At 50.5% G+C, this 16,241-nt stretch overlaps 1 protein-coding gene across 2 annotated transcripts in view; it reads left to right on the top strand.

Annotated features, from left to right (window-relative positions):
- The first annotated feature begins 603 nt into the window (after positions 1–603).
- LOC112126096 (isopentenyl phosphate kinase-like) overlaps positions 604–16,241 on the top strand; it is a 35,390-nt gene continuing 19,752 nt past the window's right edge. For both annotated transcript variants that reach the window (XM_024192501.2, XM_024192510.2), the window contains exon 1: positions 604–776. In XM_024192501.2, coding sequence (XP_024048269.1) covers positions 616–776 — 161 coding nt within the window. In that variant the 5' untranslated portion in view covers positions 604–615. The remainder of the gene's footprint in view (positions 777–16,241) is intronic.

Here is a 16,241-nt window from a genome sequence, read left to right as displayed (position 1 = left end):
CCCTCCCCCCCCCACATACACACCTCCCAGGAATTGGACTGACCCCTACCAAACCCATTGTCACCCTGTGGCCATGGAACAGCAGTGGGGTAGGACCAACTAAGCTCTGAGTTGGTTGCCTAGAAGGGAAGGCGCACAGAGCGCCTGGCACAGAGTGAGAATGGAGGACCCGGGAGGGGGGGAGAGGAGATGGGGGGGAGGACCCTGGCCTGGGGGGGAGGGGAGATGGGGGGCGCACCCAGCCCCTGGCTGGGGGGGGTTGTTGCAATAGAGCTGATACGGGTGCGAGCTTGAACTAGAGAAGCGCACCTAGCGTGCAACCCCCAGCGACTTCTAACTCCCCTTCAAACAGCTGGGGGACGGGGGGCGATGGCTGGAGCGGACCCGCGGGTGGAGGCCGCCGCTCCCAGGGGCTCGCCAGCTGCTGCCTAGGGCAGCGGGTCCGATTCTCCAGGCGAGCTTCCTGAGGGGCGTGCGAACGGTTAATGGTGCTGGGAAGTGATGTCACCCAGCTGGGGGGGGGGGGGGGGCTGCATGTGTGGGGCGGGCCGGGGGGGGGGGGCGGGGGGGGGGGGTGCCGGTGGGGGGGGGGGTTGTGTGTGGGGCGGACGCCTCATGGCTGCCGTGGGCTGCATCGTGAAGCTGGGGGGTAGCGCACTGACGGAGAAGAACCAGCTGGAGACGCTGCGGGCCGAGTCCCTGCCGCGGGCCGCGGGCATCGTGCGGGGGCTGTGCGGGGCCGGCGCCGGAAGCTGCATTGTGGTGCACGGAGCAGGGTAGGAGGCGGCCCTGCCGGGGTCCGGGGAGCTCGCCCGGCTCGGCCCTGTTCCCACCCACCCCCGCTCTGCCAAGGCACAAACCCCCAGCGCGGATCCGAGCCAGGGAACGAGGCTCGGGCTCACGCCCGGGGGTGAAGGACACAGGGGGCTGCAGGGGGCTCCCCATTGCTGATCCCAGGAACAGCCGGGCTGAGGAGAAATGAGCGCCCCTAGAGGAGGGAAGTGGCTCTGTTCCTTGGTCAATCTCACTGCAGGCCTCTGGGGAGGCAGGTGTTACACTGCTCTAAACACGTGTATCCATGTAAGAGTTGTGTATAGAACCAAGGAGGCCTAATGCCTTGGCCCTTGGCCATGATCTAACTACAGTACTAGACACTTTGCCTTATTTTATTGGAACTTGTGCTATGACTGGATCTGCTAGAGCTTTTTAACTTTCTCTTAGTTTCTATGAGGTGGGGGTCTTGATTTGCCATTCAGAGCCCTGAAACCTGTCTCCCACTCCCTTCTGATTTACCTTCTTTGCTTTACATTCTTCCCAGAATTTAAAACACAATCTCACCAAAAAACAGGTCCAGAGGACTTTTGGAGTCAGTCTTGCTTCACTGGCAAGAGGGGTTAGTTATGTGGCACCATAGCCCTGCAGCGCTTCCAGCTCTGCTAGACTACAGAATAAGAAGAAATTGAAAATAAAAACATGCCTTCCTTATTATAATGCAGATACCCAATAGAATGAGTACACTTGTTTTTAAATACTGAACAAGAAAGTCAGCATGTTTACCTTCAAAACAAACACCAAACAAAAACTCTAGTATAAGCAGACTAGACAATACATTGGATTAATAGAGTGGCCTTCTGTCTTGAGGCCTGGGTTCCAATTTGTCTTGCTTTGGGTCATTAGAGATAAGGCTTTAGTGGTGCCATCCTAGGTTGTTTGTACACAATGGCAGGGAGGATGTCCCTAGCTTCTGTTTGCCAGAAGCTGGGAATGAGCAACAGGGGATGGATCACTTGATGATTCCCTGTTCTGTTCATTCCCTCTGGGGCACCTGGCATCGGCCACTGTCGGAAGACAGGATACTGGGCTACATGGACCTTTGCTCTGACCCAGTGTGGCCGTTCTTATCCACACTTCATTGTAAACCCAGGGTCTGCAGGACCCAGGCTTGTGGAGTCCGTGTTTCCAAGCGTCCACACTGCATTGTAAACCTGGGCTTACAATTGCCGGGCCTGGGTCTCGCAGCTGTGCTAACGCATCCACACTGCACTATGCAGATCTTGTGACTCAGGTCTGCGGTTTGACCAATGTCCACACTGCAAAATGACAGGGCTTGGCCCTGAGTCACAGTGGGACTCACACTCTGACCACCCCCCGCAGCAAGCTCCTAGGACCAGGGTCCTGAGTGCTTACTGACCTGAGTCAGACTAATTTGTGTGTAGACGGAAGGGGGAGTGGGGCTCCACCCTGAACCAGAGCTGGGGCTTAGTGTGCAGTGTTGACATACCCTGAGTTAGGTCACTGTGGTGTGGGTCTCTCAGGTCTAAGGAGCTTTGGATGGGACCCAAGGGTAGGAGTGGACAATGGAAGGGGAGGGATGGGGCTGAAGTAAAGATGGGCACAAAATTAGGATCTGGGAGTGGCTTTCGAACATTAGGGTTGTTTGGATCTGGGGTTTGGGATTGGGCCCCATCTGGTTATAAGGGGACTTGGGGACAGAGGAAGGGGATTTTCGGATGAGGGAGGCTGTTCCAAGAATAAGGAGCAGTGTGAAAAGAGGCTTGGAGGTGGGAATCTAGAGGTCACGGTCAAGGTTGAGGGGCATCAGCAGAGCAGTGGGATGGAGTGAGCCCAAGCTTGTCATTAAGAACATTTGTATAGGTAAGCCTTAAGTGCTAGAGAACTGGGCGCTGAGGTTGGGCAATTTCTCCATAGCCAGTAGCGTCCGCAGGCTGTTACCTCTGTGAGAGCAGCCTCCAGACAAACCCAGGTGATGCAGTCTCAATACGCTGAACGCAACCTCCAGCTCTGCTTGGTGTTCCCACCAAAGACAATATGCTCTTGTGGCACTAATGCAAACGTAGACATTGCAAAGCCCCATACATGGTGTGCTCTCACCCCACCTCCTGTCATAGTAGATGGGCCCAGGAGTCTAGCCAGCCTAGCTGTCTATAAGGCACCCAGTAACTGCAATACTTTGCCCTGTATCCTGCCCTGGTCAGCCACCCCCATGCTCTGGGAAGCTGGCTCCACAAGCTGCCAGTCCCTGATGTTCCAGGGGAAGATGGCACCCCTTGCCCAATGCCAGATAGCTGGCAGTGCAGTGCTGCAAGGCAGGCGTGAGGGAGGGGATCCATCTCTGCCCAGTGGTTGTCAGTCACCATGAGATCGGGGCTAGAAGGGCGCTTGGAGCCTGGCTTACCCATGCTTGTCAGGGCTGCTTATCTCTGGGTCATTGGGAGGGTGACCGCTCACCCAACAGCATCTACTGCACTGCCATGGGTTGGGAGCTCCCCTGTGCGCGGCTGGCAGAAATGGCTCCAGGCACTTGCACACCCTCCTGCTATTGGCCCGCGTGAGCCATGGTACACCATGTGTGTAGGTGTGGGCATCTCCTCACACTGGGCGTGCTGGGTCGAGGAATTAGTGGCACTGAGTGGGATGTTGCCTGCCCTTATCCCCTTACCCTGGGCCTTCTCACTACTCTGCTTCTATGACCTCCCTGGACCCGGCATGTTCCTTTCTGACTTGGCACAAGTGGGAGGGAGGTGCCGGAAGTGACTAAATCCTGCAGCTGCCTCTGGGAGGGTGCCAGGCCCAGTCAGCCAGATGTCTGGCAGGCTCATCGCAGGATGGCATGGGCACTGCGCACTAGGAAACTGGGTTGAAGTGAATAAATTGAGCAAACGGGCCAGGTGTATCTTGGTCTGAACATTTTAGGGTCACATTTTTAGTGGCCTGCAGCCATTTAACCTCAAGCTGCAATCCAGAAACCTTGCAGACTATGTGGGGATGGGCTGGGTTAGTACTTGGATGGGAGGCCACCAAAGAAAACCCCATATTGTGAGTCAGTAGGGGGTGCCCTTCCTTTTGTTCCAAAACTGGAGCAATGCCCCGGGGGTGCTGCCCTTTGGATGCACTATAAAACTAAAGCCCCTGTGGTCATTACAGATCCCTTAGCACTTTTGGCAGGAGTAAGGGTGTCAGGCCAGGTGTCCTGGCCAGATTCCACCTTGGGCAGTTGCATTCTGCCTCCCTACAATTCCTGTGTGTTTCAGTTGCATACAGGATTTTTCCTCACTTCTTCCCCTGTCCTGTCCCGATGCATTGCTGTGCTGTACCAAACTGCTGCCCCAATTCAGTGGAGGAGGAAGCGATTCCTGGATAGAGCTCATAAGGCACATCAGGCAGCCTGAGCTGCCAGTATTTTAACATAAGGCTTCCACAAAAATATTCCCCTTTAGCCAGTGATAGACCCCAAGGATTGGGGAGGGGGGCGATTGCCAGGGGAATTTATTTATTGACCCCATCAACAAAAATGAGAAGAAAGGTCACCCCTTGGCTAACAGACTCATAAGTGTCCTTTGGCCATAAATGTTTTGCTCCTGAAAATATTTCAAGTATAGCACAGTGCTCCACTCTGGAAATGAGGCAAGAGGAACAATGAAATTGTAGGGGAGCTGAGCAGGACAATCTCCTGGGCAATCCCCTAGACACCTGCAATCAGTTCCATTCCAAAGGCAGAGTGGGGGAAATGCAGGTAGGAGCCCCAGAGACAAGCCATCTCTGCTAGGAATGAATTAGCAGCATCCAGGGGGTGGGGCTCCAGCATTGGTAAAGTGATCGCCCAATCTTCCCTGCAAAAACGATGGCTGGATTTTAACAAGAGGTCCCTAGACGCCCCCCCGCCAGTGCACCACTGGGCCCTGAACAGGAGTGGCCCCCAGATCACATTAAGATCTTTTAGATGCTGGTTGAATCCAGGTTCCAGTTTGGCTTCCTACAGTAGCCTCATGGTAGAGTTCAGGGAAGAGCCACCAGTGCAGAGAATGACTCATGATGAAAGGTTAAAAGAGCTGACTATCGGTAAGCAGTGATACAGGGGTTCTGGCAGCAGTCTAGGAATTCCTGGCAGGTGTTAACACCCGAGCAGGAGAGGAATGATTTAGGGTGGGTCACGGGGGCATAACTAAGTATAATGGGAAGAAAGGAGAACAGCAGAATACGGACCCTGGACTTCAGAAAAGCAGACTTTGACTCCCTCAGGGAACTGATGGGCAGGATCCCCTGGGAGAATAACATGAGGGGGAAACGAGTCCAGGAGAGCTGGCTGTATTTTAAAGAATCCTTATTGAGGTTGCAGGAAAAAACCATCCCGATGTGTAGAAAGAACAGTAAATATGGCAGGCGGCCAGCTTGGCTTAACAGTGAAATCCTTGCTGACCTTAAATGCAAAAAAGAAGCTTACAAGAAGTGGAAGATTGGGCAAATGACCAGGGAGGAGTATAAAAATACTGCTCCGGCATGCAGGAGTGAAATCAGGAAGGCCAAATCACACTTGGAGTTGCAGCTAGCAAGAGATGTTAAGAGTAACAAGAAGGGTTTCTTCAGCTATGTTAGCAACAAGAAGAAAGTCGAGGAAAGTGTGGGCCCCTTACTGAATGAGGGAGGCAACCTAGTAACAGAGGATGTGGAAAAAGCTAATGTACTCAATGATTTTTTTGCCTCTGTCTTCACGAACAAGGTCAGCTCCCAGACTGTTGCACTGGGCAGCACAGTATGGGGAGAAGGTGACCAGCCCTCTGTGGAGAAAGGAGTGGTTCGGGACTATTTAGAAAAACTGGACGAGCACAAGTCCATGGTGATGGATGCGCTGCATCCAAGGGTGCTAAAGGAGTTGGCGGATGTGATTGCAGAGCCATTGGCCATTATCTTTGAAAACTCATGGCGATCGGGGGAGGTCCCGGATGACTGGAAAAAGGCTAATGTAGTGCCCATCTTTAAAAAAGGGAAGAAGGAGGATCCGGGGAACTACAGGCCAGTCAGCCTCACCTCAGTCCCTGGAAAAATCATGGAGCAGGTCCTCAAGGAATCAATTCTGAAGCACTTAGAGGACAGGAAAGTGATCAGGAACAGTCAGCATGGATTCACCAAGGGGAAGTCGTGCCTGACTAACCTAATTGCCTTCTATGAGGAGATAACTGGGTCTGTGGATGAGGGGAAAACAGTGGATGTGTTATTCCTTGACTTTAGCAAAGCTTTTGATATGGTCTCCCACAGTATTCTTGCCAGCAAGTTAAAGAAGTATGGACTGGATGAATGGACTATAAGGTGGATAGAAAGCTGGCTAGATCGTCGGGCTCAACAGGTAGTGATCAACGGCTCCATGTCTAGTTGGCAGCCGGTTTCAAGTGGAGTGCCCCAAGGGTCGGTCCTGGGGCTGGTTTTGTTCAATATCTTCATTAATGATCTGGAGGATGGCGTGGACTGCACTCTCAGCAAGTTTGTAGATGACCCTAAACTGGGAGGAGTGGTAGATATGCTGGAGGGTAGGGACAGGATACAGAGGGACCTAGACAAATTAGAGGATTGGGCCAAAAGAAACCTGATGAGGTTCAACAAGGACAAGTGCAGAGTCCTGCACTTAGGATGGAAGAATCCCATGCACTGTTACAGACTAGGGCCCGAATGGCTAGGCAGCAGTTCTGCAGAAAAGGACCTAGGGGTTACAGTGGACCAGAAGCTGGATATGAGTCAACAGTGTGCCCTTGTTGCCAAGAAGGCTAACGGCATTCTGGGCTGTATAAGTAGGGGCATTGCCAGCAGATCGAGGGACGTGATCGTTCCCCTCTATTCGACATTGGTGAGGCCTCATCTGGAGTACTGTGTCCCGTTTTGGGCCCCACACTACAAGAAGGATGTGGAAAAATTGGAAAGAGTCCAGCGGAGGGCAACAAAAATGATTAGGGGGCTGGAGCACATGACTTATGAGGAGAGGCTGAGGGAACTGGGATTGTTTAGTCTGCAGAAGAGAAGAATGAGGGGGGATTTTATAGCTGCTTTCAACTACCTGAAAGGGGGTTCCAAAGAGGATGGATCTAGACTGTTCTCAGTGGTACCAGATGACAGAACAAGGAGTAATGGTCTCAAGTTGCAGTGGGGGACGTTTAGGTTGGATATTAGGAAAAACTTTTTCACTAGGAGGGTGGTGAAGCACTGGAATGGGTTACCTAGGGAGGTGGTGGAATCTCCTTCCTTAGAGGTTTTTAAGGTCAGGCTTGACAAAGCCCTGGCAGGGATGATTTAGTTGGGAATTGGTCCTGCTTTGAGCAGGGGGTTGGACTAGATGACCTCCTGAGGTCCCTTCCAACCCTGATATTCTATGATTCTAATGTTATGACCGGGAATGTTTAGGCTGAATATCGGGAGATCTAGGCTGACAATGAGATGTATCGGCCTCTCCACGGGAAGTGCTGGAATCCCCAATGCTTGGGACTTTAAAACTATTCCAGACCAAACCCAAGGGACTGTCCTGTAAGGAACAATCCTGTGCTGGCTCCAGGAGGAGGTGGATGGGGCCTTTCTGTCTCTGACACCTGTGAATTGTTATGTGTGACGTTCCCCTCTGGTGTTGTCTGGACCAGTGATCTGCTAGGTCACTCCAATCCTTGACTCTGGGAGCCAGCCTTACCCTGCTCTGCTGTGAGAACCCCCACTCCTTTGGCATGTAAGCTGCTCCCAGATACTTGCAAGTGAATGGCACTAGCCAATATCTCTGGTCCCAGAAATAACCCTAGGATACTCCATCTGCAGTGTCCAGTCATGCTCACTGGACACTGCAAGCTTATATAAGTTAGTCAATTTAACAAAGAAATTGATATGTACCAGGCTTGTTATCCCAAGGGGCGCCTCTGACGTGCTTCAAACCAAATGCACTGCTTCAGGTAGAATAAAGAAACAAATTTATTAACTATAAAGATCAATTTTAAGTGATTATAAGTCAAAGCACAAGAAGTCAGATTTGGTCAAATGAAATAAAAGCAAAACGCATTCTAAGCTGATATTAATACTTTCAATGCCCTTACAAACTTAGATGCTTCTCACCACAGGCTGGCTGGTTGCCCTTCAGCCAGGTTCTCCCCTTTGATCAGCGCTTCAGTCGCTTGGTGGTGGTGGTGTCTGTAGATGTAGGTGGGAGAGAGAGAGCATGGCAAAATGTCTCTCCCTTTTATCATGTTCTTTCTTTCCTCCTGGCTTTGCGCCCCCCCCCCCCCTTCAGAGTTAGGTGAGCATTACCTCATCGCAGTCCCAAACTGCCCAAAGGAAAGGGGGTGACTCCCTCGAGGGTCTAACAGATTGTTGCTGCCTAAGCCAGTGTCCGTTGTTCCTGTGAGGCTGGGCTGGGTTTGTCCCATCCATGCCCTGACGAGGTGTGAACTGCCTCTCTGTTCTTGGAGAGATTTTGCATGGGCTTGCGTTATGCCATGAGGATACATTTTCAGCCTCATAACTATATACATGAATTTATAACCTATAACCTTACTATAACGTGACTGTAACAATTACTATAACATCACTATAACAACTATGCTCAGTGCATCATGAAGAGTAACAAGAAGGGTTTCTTCAGGTATGTTAGCAACAAGAAGAAGGTCAAGGAAAGTGTGGGCCCCTTACTGAATGAGGGAGACAACCTAGTGACAGAGGATGTGGAAAAAGCTAATGTACTCAATGCTTTTTTTGCCTCTGTCTTCACAAACAAGGTCAGCTCCCAGACTACTGCACTGGGCAGCCCAGCATGGGGAGGAGGTGACCAGCCCTCTGTGGAGAAAGAAGTGGTTCGGGACTATTTAGAAAAGCTGGACAAGCACAAGTCCATGGGGCCGGATGCGCTGCATCCGAGGGTGCTAAAGGAGTTGGCAGATGTGATTGCAGAGCCATTGGCCATTATCTTTGAAAACTCATGGCGATCGGGGGATGTCCCGGATGACTGGAAAAAGGCTAATGTAGTGCCCATCTTTAAAAAAGGGAAGGAGGAGGATCTGGGGAACTACAGGCCAGTCAGCCTCACCTCAGTCCTTGGAAAAATCATGGAGCAGGTCCTCAAGAAATCAATTCTGAAGCACTTAGAGGAGAGGAGAGTGATCAGGAACAGTCAGCATGGATTCATCAAGGGCAAGTCATGCCTGACTAACCTAATTGCCTTCTATGAGGAGATAACTGGGTCTGTGGATGAGGGGAAAGCAGTGGATGTGTTATTCCTTGACTTTAGCAAAGCTTTTGATACGGTCTCCCACAGTATTCTTGCTGGCAAGTTAAAGACGTATGGGCTGGATGAATGGACTATAAGGTAGACAGAAAGCTGGCTAGATCGTCGGGCTCAACGGGTAGTGATCAATGGCTCCATGTCTAATTGGCAGCTGGTATCAAGTGGAGTACCCCAAGGGTCGGTCCTGGGGCTGGTTTTGTTCAATATCTTCATTAATGATCTGGAGGATGGCGTGGATTGCACCCTCAGCAAGTTTGTAGATGACACTAAACTGGGAGGAGTGGTAAATATGCTGGAGGGTAGAGATAGGATACAGAGGGACCTAGACAAATTAGAGGATTGGGCCAAAAGAAACCTGATGAGGTTCGACAAGGACAAGTGCAGAGTCCTGCACGTAGGTCAGAAGAATCCCATGCACATGTTACAGTGGACGAGAAGCTGGATATGAGTCAACAATGTGCCCTTGTTGCCAAGAAGGCTAATGGCATTTTGGGCTGTATAAGTCGGGGCATTGCCAGCAGATTGAGGGACGTGATTGTCCCCCTCTATTCGGCATTGGTGAGGCCTCATCTGGAGTACTGTGTCCAGTTTTGGGCCCCACACTACAAGAAGGATGTGGAAAAATTGGAAAGAGTCCAGCAAAGGGCAACAAAAATGATTAGGGGGCTGGAGCACATGACTTATGAGGAGAGGCTGAGGGAACTGGGATTGTTTAGTCTGCAGAAGAGAAGAATGAGGGGAGATTTGATAGCTGCTTTCAACTACCTGAAAGGGGGTTCCAAAGAGGATGGATCTAGACTGTTCTCAGTGGTACCAGATGACAGAACAAGGAGTAATGGTCTCAAGTTGCAGTGGGGGACGTTTAGGTTGGATATTAGGAAAAACTTTTTCGTTAGGAGGGTGGTGAAGCACTGGAATGGGTTACCTAGGGAGGTGGTCGAATCTCCTTCCTTAGAGGTTTTTGAGGTCAAGCTTGACAAAGCCCTGGCTGGGATGATTTAGTTGGGAATTGGTCCTACTTTGAGCAGGGTGTTGGACTGGATAGCCTCCTGAGGTCCCTTCCAACCCTGATATTCTATGATTCTATGAGCCTTCTGAAGACACCCAACACGACAAACTTTGCATTGGATACCACACAATCATTTTATAAAGATGAACATATGGGTGTAGGATGTTTGCCTGAGGTACAGAGCGTCAAAATATTTAGTACGGCACTTCCAAGTCCTCCCATCCACATGGCTTGTAACGCGAATCCAGACATCTTCCAGCATAGCAGGCTTTGAACATAGGCACCAACTTTTCCCAGCACCGGTGGGTGCTCGACCTCACCCCCCACCCCTCGCCCCCGACCCTGCCCCGACTCCACCCCTGCCCCGCCCCCATTCCAACCCCTTCCCCAAATCCCCGCCCGGGCCCCGCCTCTTCCCCGAGCGCGCCGCGTTCCCCCCTCCACCCCCCCAGCGCTTGCCGCCGCAAAACAGCTGTTTTGCGGCGGCAAGCATTGGGAGCTAGGGGGAGAAGCAGGGACGCCGCATGATCAGGGGAGGAGGTGGAGGTGAGCTGAGGCTGGGGACAGGGAGCTTGGCTGCTCCCCGTGGGTGCTCCAGCCCCGGGAGCACCTATAGAGTTGGCGCCTATGGCTTTGAATATGCTGCAGGCTGTGCCAGTTCATGTCAACCGGCCACTCTGCTTTTTCAGTACGGGGGCCGTTATTTTCAGGGAAGCGCATGATGTCATCTGGGCTAGTTTATGCTCACACGGAGGGTGTTTCTAGCCAGGAGCGGCGCCAGGATTTTTGCCGCCCTAGGCGGCAGCGCTCCTCCTCTGAGCATTCGGCGGTGGGGGTCCTTCCGCTCCGTGTCTTTGGGGCACTTCGGCGGCGGGTCCCGGAGTGAGTGAAGGACCCGCCGCTGAATTTCCACCGAAGACCCGGAGCGGAAGCACCCCCCGGCGCCAAATTTCCGCCGAGGGCGGCAAAATGCCGCCCCCCAAATCCTGCCGCCCTAGGCGACCGCCTAGGGTCGTCTAGTGGAAGCGCCGGCCCTGTTTCTAGCTATGCATGGAAGGAGTTGTGTGCAGACCCCCTGTTATCGTTAATGGTTGTGGTGAGAAGCAGTTCTAACTCAGTGCTTGTTGTATTCCATGTCCCACACGCTGTCGCTGACCCACATCTAACCAAGCCCAGTGCAATCCCTGACCATTGCGCTCAGATGTATGACTAGCACTCAGTGAGGCAGCCTTGGAGCTTGGATGCAGCTGGCGGGGCAGCTGCCATTCCACTGGCTTTTCTTGGCAAAGCTAAATTAAGTTCTGAGTCATAAAGGGGAAAACAATTTGTTATCATGGTGTGTGTGTGATGTTCGGAATTTGTGCTTTTCTGTGGCTTTTAAGCTACAAAGACTCAAAAAATGTTAAGATAAGGGCAGTGCAAAGGAGTGTCCTGCGCTGTGTCTGTCACTGCTGGGGCTGGGACCCCAGGGGAGGGGGCAGCCCATGAGTAGGGATGGGGAAACCTCACTCTAGTGACCCTCTGGCTGACTCTTGGGGAGGTGTCACTGGGTTGAATCCCTCAGGAGGGACAGTGGCCGTGGTGTGGCTCCTCATGAAGACAGGGTTTTGAGCTAGAAGCAGTGGGGTCCTCTGGATTAGATGAAGGCTGAGCTGGATTTCACTGATGTTAGGGGTGTATGAATTGGGGGGTTGGCTCAGTCCACTATGGAGAGGGCCCATCTTAGCTGAGTTTGGGGTTGTGATTGTCTCTGGAGGTTGATCTGGGCTTGCCTCTGCTACAGACCATCTCCCTCAATGGGGAGATCTGATGACAGGAGCCTGCTGCAGATGTTGGGTAGCAGAGAGTCCTTTGCCAATTTTGCTCCCCAGTCATCACCTTCATACCACGTGGCACCACTTCCTTGGACGGGCAGAAGGAGCTGAGGCCTGGAGTTTTGAGGTTCTTCCTTGAGCCTGTGCAACCATTGCAAAGCAAAATGCCCTGGACTGGGCTTGGGTTTCCATTGGAATGCGCCTCCTAAAACTGTAAAAAGAATGAGGAGTACTTGTGGCACCTTAGAGACTAACAAATTTATTTGGGCATAAGCTTTCGTGGGCTAAAACCCACTTCATTGGATGCATGCAGTGGAAAATACAGTAGGAAGATATATATACACACACAGAGAACATGAAAATATAGCTGGGTATGGCAACACCCATTTTTTCATGTTCTCTGTGTATATATATCTTTGTACTGTACTTTCCACTGCTTGCATCCGATGAAGTGGGTTTTAGCCCACGAAAGCTTATGCCCAAATAAATTTGTTAGTCTCTAAGGTGCCACAAGTACTCCTCATTCTTTTTGCTGATACAGACTAACACAGCTACCACTCTGAATCCTAAAACTGTGATGGTTTAATGACCACCCCAGGCAAGTGGGGAAAAGCGGCCCTGGGAAGAATGGGAGCGTGCAGCCCCATTCCCTAGTCAAGGTGTTGATCAGACAAGCCCTCCTGGTCCTTTCGTAATTGCTGCATTAGCAGAGGATCAAGTAGCACTTAATGAGTGTAAGCTCTCTCAGAAAACATGCTTGAAAAGGTCGGGGGGGAATATTTGCAGCAGTCTGACATAAGCCTTGGCTGCTAATAAGTGCCAGATTCTTATTTTACGATGTCCTCTCCAGCCAGCATTTTCGCTACCCCTGCCCTCCCCTCCACGTGCCAAGTCCATGCACTGCAACGGCGCCAATGGGGAGCCCTCACTGAGATCAGCAGGGAGAGCAAAGGGCATCATTCAATCTCCAAGCAGCAGGATTCAGGCAACAAAAGGATTTGGAAGTCACTTGCTGTCTTGGACCCTGTGCAAAAGCAATGGCATAAACTGGGGTCTCTGAGATTAAGCTGCTCTGCTCGGTGGGGCATGCTTCCTTCCTGATTCTTCAAAACACAAACCTGTTAGATGTGTTAATTCCTTGCGTTGGTACCAGCAAGGGGACAAAAACCTTGGAGGCCACTTGCTCCATGAGTAAAGACATGATGAACACAGGCCAAGACCTGCAGAAGAACTCTCTGGAGCTCAAAAGCTTGTCTCTTCCACAGAAGTTGGTCCAATAACAGATATCACCTTACCCACCTTGTCTCTCCCACTTTGGTTAAGCTGAAAAGATACAGATGTGCTTAGCCTTTGGGACTAGATGGCTCAGGAAGTTGGGATGGAGAGTTTTGTCACTGGCTTTGTTCGTTCTCCTTCCCATCTGATGACTGCTCAGTGAATCGGTGTGAAATGAATTCAGTAGATCTCAGCTCAGTTCCTCATCTCCCTGCCCTCCCCCACCACCATAACTGGCTGGCACAGACTTTGTTACCGCTCTAACGCTGGCTAGCCAGACACCATGATGCATATCGAATTGCTTAGTCTGTTTGTTTAACCTGTTCCTCCTGCTGCCATCCATCCTTTCCAGGTTTTGTTTAGGAGAACACAGGATACTTAATCCTGATCAAGCTGCTGCTGAGAAGATAATTAAACACATGGCAAGAGAGGACCATCCCAATGAGGAGGAGGTGGAAGAAAGTGCAGTTTCCCAGGGCTGGGTTGTGTGAGGCAGTTGCCTGGGGAAGCTAATTCTGCAGCAGAATTTGGAAGGGTAATATGCCCATTTCACAGAAAGGGGTGCCCTCTTTAGACTGCAGGCTCTGCAGGGCAGGAACATTGTCTTCTTTTAGAATAATTTCTTCCTCTAGTAACTCCAAGGGAATCAAATTTAAAATGGAAAAAAGGAGATAATCCACTGTAGAACTGACGTGTGGAACTCACTGCAGCAGGATATCATTGAGTCCAATAGTTCAGCTAGGTTCTGAATGCATGAATAATATCCACAGGCACACTGGCTTGGATAAGAACCTCAAGGACTGCCAATCATCATGCGTCAGGTCATATGCTAATCAGCAGCTGGGGTCAGGAACTAATACTTCCTACTGCACTACATAATACACAATTGATCAGCTGTTTTATAGGGGTTTTGCTGAAGCATCCAAGGCTGGCCATGTTTGGGAGCAGGATAACAGTCTAGATGGACCATTGGGCTGTTTCTTTAGGTTGATTCTGATGTTCCTAAAATTGTTTTTGAGATTTTCATCCTTCAGCAAATGTGTTATGCTCTGGCTCTACCATTGCTTTAATAGATAACAAGAACACACTTTGCACATCGCTAGCCTAGTGTCTTCCAACATTAATGACCAAATTTGCAAGTCTGCCATCCCCATTGTTCCCAATTGTGTGTGTGAATTCTCCATTGTTCTCCAGTGTGAGGTATTGTTTGGGGATTTTCCATTGATCTTAATGAGAACTCCTGGATGTGGAACTGTTCTTGAAATTTGGCTCTAATGAATTAAGTGACATCATCCCTGGTCCATTTGCCACAAAGGGAGTTGGTGGCAAAGACGTGTTAAGAACCTAGGAGTTCCTGGCTCCTTGTCCTATATGCATCCACTTAATGCATCCTCCTAATCCACTTTTTCTAGGATTCATGGGGCTAGATTTGCAATGGTGTCCAGTGGATACAGGGTCCATTGGAGGTAGTGGAGGCTCTGTGGAGCCATTTGTGACTCTGATCTCAGAGCTGGTTCTGCCCTGCCCCTGCGGTAATATTAGAGCAGCTTTGAGGCTACTGTGACGTATACTGGTGGGTAAGGTCCTGGACTGGGACTCGGGAGATACGGGTTCATTTCCAGGCTCCTTGTGTGACCTTTGGGCAAGTCACTAAATCTAGCTGCACCTCAGTTTCCTTTTCTAGTGGGAACTGGGAATGACACCACCTCCTTTCTCCCACCTTTTGTCTTCTTTGTCTATTTAGACTGTAAGCGCTTGAAGGCCGAGACCATCTCATGCTATGTCCTAGTCTCACAGAGCAGCATTTCCAGCTCTCTTTTTCTAGGGTAGTTTTACAGTAAGGCAGTATTATTATTTATTGGTTGAGCAACCGATAATATGCTTGGAGCTGTGCATGATGGTCCCTGCTCTGAAGCGCTCACTATCCAGAAGACAGACACAGAGGCCTCAGTGTTGTTGACGCTCATAACTTTACTGCAAGTCTTTTGCTTTTGGACAGTTTTCTTGAAGGCCCAGCTCCTGGTATCATGTGATGATGTGAGAATCTCCACTTTTGGTTAAAAAGTGAATTTCTGTCCCTTGTGGTGACATAGAAAAGGTTGAAAATGTGGCCCAAGTGCACTAGAAAGGTTCAGAAATCAAACAGCAAAGGAAAAGGCTTAAAAAAATCAGGAAATCCTTACAAAAGCAATCTCATGATTTTGGGGGCCTGGCTAATGAGTTTTGGCAATATGGAGTCATACCAGCTTATCCATATCGGTTGAATCAGTGTGCTGTAGGCTGAGTGCATTTACACTGACATAAAGGTGCTCATCTTGGTAGAGATGATTCCTGTACGTTTCAGAAAGATGAACTGGGAATCTCGGAGAAGGGGGTCCCATGGGAGAACTTTATTTCCCTTGATTTATTTTTTTCCAGCTAAGCTTTTCATTAGAGACTTTACTGCACTGTGACACTGCCTGTCATTTGACTGCTCAATGAAGTTAATTGTTACCTATAACTTTTAGAAGGGAGGGCGACCTAGTGGTTAGAGCAGGGCCCCAGCACCCAGGATCCTTGGGTTCTATTTGTGGTTCTGGAAGGGAGTGTGGTCTAGTGAGTAGAGCAATAGGGTTGTGTGTCAGGGCCCCTGCTTCTATTCCCACCTCTAGGTGGCAGTGTTGTCTAGTGGTTAGAGCAGGGTCCTGGGAATTGACTCCTGGATTCTAGTCCTTACTTTGTTGCTGTCTTTGCATCAGTTTCCCCACCTTTCAAATGGGAATAATGATACTGACCTCGGAGGAGTATTTTGAGGCGTAATTCACTCACTACAAAGTACGATGAGATTCTCCTATGAAAACTTCTGTGCGAATATTTCAATAACCATGGCAACGATGCTTAGTAAAGGCCCCTCTCAGTCATGTCAGCAGGGCCCTGCCATAGAGGCAAACCATGGGTGGCCGGGAGCATGTGCAGGGTCACTCATTGCATTCTCTGCATGTCGCAGCCTTTCTTAAGCATGAGGGACCATTGCAGCTTCCAAAACTCCTGTCTCCTGTCGGTTTATATCTCTGGGCTAGTCTACACTGGCAACGCTAAAGTGCTGGTGCACTGTCTACAC

The sequence above is a fragment of the Terrapene carolina genome, unplaced genomic scaffold (genome assembly GCF_002925995.2).
Source record: "Terrapene carolina triunguis isolate 2854851 unplaced genomic scaffold, T_m_triunguis-2.0 Scaffold191, whole genome shotgun sequence".
Lineage (NCBI taxonomy): Eukaryota > Metazoa > Chordata > Testudines > Emydidae > Terrapene > Terrapene triunguis.
This window is presented reverse-complemented; position numbering and strand designations above follow the sequence as displayed.